The 6,747-nt window shown below is 42.9% G+C and overlaps 1 protein-coding gene across 1 annotated transcript in view; it reads right to left on the reverse strand.

The window, feature by feature from the left end:
- Positions 1-5,885, reverse strand: part of agxta (alanine--glyoxylate and serine--pyruvate aminotransferase a) — a 28,053-nt gene extending 22,168 nt beyond the window's left edge. Inside the window, exons 1-2 of the mRNA XM_043701816.1 lie at positions 5,217-5,885; positions 1,295-1,487 (exon numbers count right to left, since the gene is read on the reverse strand). Of these exons, the coding sequence (XP_043557751.1) occupies positions 1,295-1,487; positions 5,217-5,513 (490 nt within the window). The 5' untranslated portion in view covers positions 5,514-5,885. The remainder of the gene's footprint in view (positions 1-1,294; positions 1,488-5,216) is intronic.
- Positions 5,886-6,747: the final 862 nt, after the last annotated feature.

The following is a 6,747-nucleotide window of genomic DNA, read 5'->3' on the forward strand; positions in this document are numbered from 1 at the left end:
AGATGAAAGGCTTAACAGACAATCAATTTTTCAAAGCATAATTTCAGTTACATCACACTGTAAATTTTTGCTATAAATTCTGTGTTACGATCGAGCCCTCCACTATCACCTGATGAAGGAACGTCGCTCCGAAAGCTAGTGTGCTTCCAATTACAATTAAACCTGTTGGACTATAACCTGGTGTTGAGTGAGATAAGTTTTTACAATTCCAGATTTTATTGAATTCAAATTTTACAGTGTGCTGTTGTGCAAATTGAACACATGTCCCCAGAACATTGGATTGGGGTTTTGGATTATTCATAATATTGCCATTACATTACCAGCTCCCCTGCAAAGTTACTTGGGCTCATTGATCAATAGAAGTTTCTAAGGTTCCAAGATCTCTTTCAACCTCATCCATCCTTACTTTAACAGTGCTGGCGGAGCACATTACATTTCCATTGCTTATGAAATACATTAGCTGCCCACCTACTTACTTTGACCACATTCATTGTGAAGGAGGCTGAGCTGCTCCTTCGACTATTCGCACATTATGTCAGTACCATTTTGAAATTTGACCTGCTTGCATTGCTTTTCAGTCAGCAAGCCAGTGATCCCAATTCTATGCTCAGTCCTTCGATCTCACTTGGACACTGCTCCACTAACCAGACAATGCCAATGGCTTTTTTCACCCCTCAGCCCATTCTTGACCCATTTCCTGGTCTCATTTGAATCACCACAGCTTTGAGTCTAACCTGTTGCCATTATCAGGTGTCCACCCCATCTGTTCATTCTTGTTGCTAACGTTAGACACACTGGTGGAGACCTGCCATCAGCCCTTACACTCAGAGACAGTGCTTGAAAGGAAGTGTGGAAGTGCAGGTGAAACTTTGATGGATGTGAGGCCTTGGACGGAGGTGAGGGGGGAGGTGTGGGTGCAGGGATTTGCAATTCCTGCGGTTGCAGGGGAAGGAGCCAGGAGGGGAAGGTGGGTTGTTGGGGACCTGACCAGGTAGTCATGGAGGGAACTGGTCCTCCAAACAACACACCAGATGGCCTCCTTCTTTAAAGATGACAATTTCCCCTCCCATGTGGTTGATGATGCCCTCCAGCGCATCTCATCCTTTCCAGAAAGGAGGAAGGAATTAATTGATAATTGTCTCAATATTTTACTATGTAAAATCCATCACTTTGTCAACAGACTGTTGAGAAGCTATCCAGTTGTTTAAGTGACAGCACATTTCTTTAAGGAGGGAGAAAACTCAAACTCGGATGCTCGCAATATTATGAAGTAAGGAAAGTGTAAAATTCGTACCAATTCTCTCAGCAATGTCTGCTGCCCTTTCACCCCACACACCGTGAATTCCAATCAGCACCACATCGCCTGGTTCCACCACGTTAACTAAAGCTGCTTCCATCGCTGCGTGGCCAGAGCCACTGATTGCCAGAGTCATGTTGTTTGTGGTCTGAAAGGCATACTGTATTCCAGCTTTTATCGTGTCCATAATCTGCCAAGAGAAGGAAACGGTCATAGACTGGAGAATCAGAAACAGATCAGAAGATACTCTCAGCTAGATTTTTGTTTTAGCTGGAAGCTGTACTCAAAATAAAAATGGAAGTGGAAATGTGGAGAATCTTTAAACAAAAAGTAGTAATTCCTCACGTATTGATGGAAAGAGGAGTTCTGATATTCAAAAAATCAACAGCCATGGATGCAACTTATAGATCCACGTCAGGAAAGATTCTTTAGATTATGTTATACAAAGCCCTGCTCAGACCACACCTGGAGTTATCCTAACGGACTGTGTGTCATACCTCAAAGGATATGTTGACCTTGAAGAGAGTGTAGCCTAGATTTAGATGCACAACCATAGAAAATAGGAGCAGGAGTAGGCCGTTTATTACTGCAAGCCTTCATCAGCACTCAATATGATTATGTCGGATCATCCAAATCATCACCGTGTTTCTGTTTACTCATCATTCCCTTTGATCCCTTTAGTCGGAAGAATTATTTCTAACTCCTTCTTGAAAACATTCAATATTTTGGCCTCAACTGCTTTCTGTGGTAGTGAATTCTATAGGCTCACCACTCTTTGAGTGAAGAAATTTCTCCTAATTTCTGAGCTAAATGCCGACTCCCTATGCGTAAACTTACAGTAAGATGGCAGTGAGGTTGGCCCCGGAGTTCGTCAGTTCTGTCTGCTTCTCTTTAATCCTCTTCTGTTTCACTTTACTTGCTTCTTGATGAAGAGCTCAGTGGCGACGGTGGTATTGGTGGTGAGCGGGCCCAGCAGCACAAACTCATGATGGTGGCATCGGAGACACGTTTGGCTTCCTGGTGGCTGCTGCATCGTCGAAGTGTTCTTGGTGTCAACTCATGGCTGCGGCTATGGAGTTGGGTTTGTGTACCCGACAGCACCTGCTTTCAGCCCAGCTTCATGGAGGCGACAGTGGAGGCAAGTTTAGGCCCAGTATGAGACCTGTTGGCATCGGCAGCAGCTGCTTTGGCAAAGTGGGTCCAAAGCAGACTCTGGGCTTAAGTTTGGGCCTTTTGGTACCCATTGACATCTTTGGCATCTGCATTGGCGAGGTCCAGCAAACACCCATAGTGGCGAGAGCGTTAGTGGAGGCAAGATGGCATCGAAGAGTGGTGACCTCCATTCCAATGGCAAATGGGATTCGTGCCTGGTGAATAGGCCCATAACCCATGACAGACCATTTAACAAGAAGTTAGACACTTTATTTCTTCATTTTTCCTCCTTAGTATTCTATTGTTTGGTTTATTTTTCTGTGTTTTAAGATGGTGGCAGAGAGTGGCAACACTACAAAACACTTTTCACTGTATTTTTGGAACAAGATAGATGTGACAATAAATAAATCAAACTGTGATCCCTGGGTTCTGGACTCACCAGTCATTGGGAACATCCTTGATGAAGGGCTTTTGCCCGAAACGTCGATTTCGCTGCTTCTTGGATGCTGCCTGAACTGCTGTGCTCTTCCAGCACCACTAATCCAGAATCTGGTTTCCAGCATCTGCAGTCATTGTTTTTACCTCATTGGGAACATCCTTCCTGCCCTGTTTAGTCCAGTTAGAATTTTACTAGGGTAAAGGATTTTTATAGGATTTTACAAGGTTACTTCAGGTTTCGGTAGTAGGAGGGAATACATAAAAGAAGGGTTGTATTCTCTAGATTCATGGAATTTGTAAAGTTGAGAAATCATTTGATCAAAGGTTTTAACATATTAAAAGCAAGAGTTATATCAGATTTGCAAAGGGATTTCCGCTAGTTGGGAATCAAGAACTAGAGGATGTGATCTAAAAGAGCTTACAGGAGTGAAAGTAAGAGACGTTTTGTCAAAGAATGGTAGAAGTTTTAAATTCTCCTGTAATAGAAATTGACACTAAAATAGTTGTTAATTTTAAAACTGAGATTGATGTTTTTAAAATTTGAGGATTAAAGGATAAAATAGAACATGAGAGCAAACTAGAACATACAAATACAAATGAAATATGCAGATTCAGAATCATTGAATCGCTACAGTGTGGAAGCAGGCCATTCAGCCCATCAAGTCTACACCAACTCTCCCACCAAGACTCATCACATCCTGTAATCATGCATTGCCCATGGCTAACCCACCTAATCTGCAAATACCTGGACTTCATGGGCAATTTAGCGTGGTCAATTCACTTAACCTGCACATCTTGGGAGGAAACCAGAGCACCCAGAGGTAAATCCAACGCATTATTAAAAGCAGCCTGCAATTTAAAGAGGGATGACTCTGCAATGTATCTATTAGCTTGTAAAGGTTTAGAATTGCAAACAGTGTGCAATTTCAACATTAAAAAAAAGAATATGTTGTACAACGTCAAAGCGCATTCAAGGTTGGGAAGGACAAGTTTAGAATAGACATCAGAAAGGATCTCTTTACAGAGGTAGTGATCACCAACAGAATTTATACCAGGCTCATGTGACTAAATTATTGGGGCCATTTTGCTAAATAACTTGACCCTCAAAGCTGAGAGACTGACTGTAGCATGGATAGCCTAGAAGGATAAGTTCAAAAGGAAGGGAAGGAGTTTAAACTTATCGCTGATTCCTTTAAATTGAGGATTTAGGTCTGAGGAGCTCTGTGCATCTTATTGACAAATTATAAAGGTTGTAAAAGGAAACAACATGCTTGCTGGATAGCAAAACTGAAAATAGAAAACAATGGAACTGCACAAAGGATCAGCAAACATCACCAAGAGAAAAGACAGGCTCTCATTTTGGAGTTAAGCTGAAATCATGCAGGAAATATCTCTTCCTTCGAATGGATCAAATGGTTGGGTTGGGTACTGGTGTCATTTTAGATTAATTTGTGTGAGAGGATACCCACATGATTGGGCAGAGATCGATTTTTAAACCTAGTCTCTATTTTCCTTTCAACTGACTCGAGTGGACAGTCAATTCAACTAGGATGCAAAACCATCATAGCACCCAATCCCATCAATTTCCCAACTGGATGGGGAAGGGGGGATGTTTTAGTAATAAACTTACAGCTCCCTCCACCACACACACTTCCCCTCTCCCCTCCCAACCCCAACCCCCTCCCCCCCCACTGAACCTCTTAACTGGTAGCCAGCATATGTGTAAACCATTGAAGTGGTGGTGAGGGAGAACTGAGTAGATGAGAATTGAAAACTTATCCAGGTAAAAGTCGATCTTGGATGGAAGTGTAAAAACAGGACTGTCAGATGGGCTGCATGTTCTGCTCACTGGCTGACATCCAATTCTATTAACAGGACGGGTGATACAAATGGCCTCTCTCTAATGCTGCCTGTTTTGTAGGATGTCCCCACCAATCCCTCCTCAATCCCCACACAGCCCTCCAGTCCCCTACCAAAACAAATTCTAGACAAATTTTAAGAAATTGGAAGAGAACTTCAACAACACTCTGTGCCTGATTTCAAAAAGATTCCTTGAAAGTCTGTATGGCTGTAATCAGGTGCAAAACAAATTTTAGCTTTTTGACTTCAAAGAACACAGATACATTTAGTTTTAAATGACCCAACTTGACAGACGTTGCCACTTCCTTCGTGTGAACTCTCCACTTTTGCTGCTATTTACAAAGATTATTATTTCTGAAGCAGTTTCTCACATCCTCAGAAACATCTAGGCTTTGCATTGGTTGAAGGGCAGATGCACCTTTGAAAGAAAAGTGACCAAGTAGACGAAAATAGAATGAAAGGGGCTTACCTCAAACATTTCGACGTGCATGTGCCCAATTATTTGCTTGCCACCCGCCTCTTGGACGCGAGTGGAGATGTTCGAGGGTCCGGGTCCCAGCAGTAGTTTTTTGGGGACAACAAGAGGTTGCAGGAGGGCCGGGGGTGGAGGAATTGTGAGCTCAGCGTTAGCATACATACTGCGGCTGAACGACCTGCACCGGGAGCCCAATCGCGCCAGGGGAGCAGAACCTCGTTCAACCTGCGCCAGGAAGCTACAGCCTGTCAGATGCGCCAGGAGAGGTCTTCGAAGCACGACCCGTGACATTGTTACAAACCTTCCACGGCACCACAATCAGCAATCACCCATTCAATTAGACCTTTGATAATTGTCTGAAGGCTTCTCCGTTTATTTGCGAAGAGAGAAAGGTCTATGGCCCCTCGAACACTGACCAGCACTGCCTGACCTTCCAGTTACAGTGCATGCAGAAAATTTCCAAAAACCTTCCAATCTACCCTGTTCCCTCAGCTCCGACGAGCTCTATGGACTTAAACTGAAATCGAGTGAGGAAATGCAACTCATCAGGTCACCAAGAAAACAATCAGCTGCAGCACTTGTCAATAAATAACCGGAATTGAAAAAAACATTTGTATTAATGGTTAATTATTCAAACAAATTCAGTTATACATTGTTAACCAATAAATTAGGTTGGCTTCTTCAAGAGGCACTTTCTGTGTTCCCCACTCGCCCCCCCACCTTCCAACTATTACTGCCTGCAATGTCAGGAACGGGTTAATTTATCAAAGCTGTTTGTATTATCACAGAGTACGTTCAAAGATAACTTGCATGTTTTTCCTGTAAGTCAAGTGGTGAGGTGTTTGCTTGTCATGTCGGTCACCAACTAGCAGAAGGAGGTGGTGAGCTGTCTACTGCAACTGACTGGCTGCTGAGCATAGGAGGGGAGTGGGGTCAGTGTACTGGAACAAGGTTCAGTGAGAATATCATCAGCTCCTCAGTGCCATGGCAAGTTAGTGCTGGAGCCAGAAGATTGAGTTGGATCTATCTCTGGTTTCTTCTTTATTCTCAATAGCTCACTTTGGAGGCCTGGCTGGAGACACCTCATACCCACTGAACCAAAAGGGGCAAAGTTTCTCCTCATGCTTTGTAAATATATGCTAAAAGCATATCATTTGTGTCACAATGCCACTACATCACTTGCCTATGTGATCATCATTCATCCAGCCAAGTCAAGATAGTTAAGCTTTAAAGTCCATCAAAAGGGATAATGAGATCCCTGGTTTTGTGCAAAGGAACAGTGATTGCAAAAGAACGTTGTATGCAATTAACAGCTTGCTTTTCAGCTAAAGCCTTAATCAGGCCAAAATGGATTGTTCTTTTTCAGCATCATCAGATGGATTTTCAAGCCATGGAAAGCGTACCACCTTGTTGGATGAGAATGACACTGGGACTGAGAGTTCATGAGCATAAAGGCAGACTCAAAAATTAAAGTGTTTTCCTTCACTAAAACAAAGAAGTTTAAGGATAATGGTGATTCTAATAA

The sequence above is a fragment of the Chiloscyllium plagiosum genome, chromosome 13, assembly GCF_004010195.1.
Source record: "Chiloscyllium plagiosum isolate BGI_BamShark_2017 chromosome 13, ASM401019v2, whole genome shotgun sequence".
NCBI lineage: Eukaryota > Metazoa > Chordata > Chondrichthyes > Orectolobiformes > Hemiscylliidae > Chiloscyllium > Chiloscyllium plagiosum.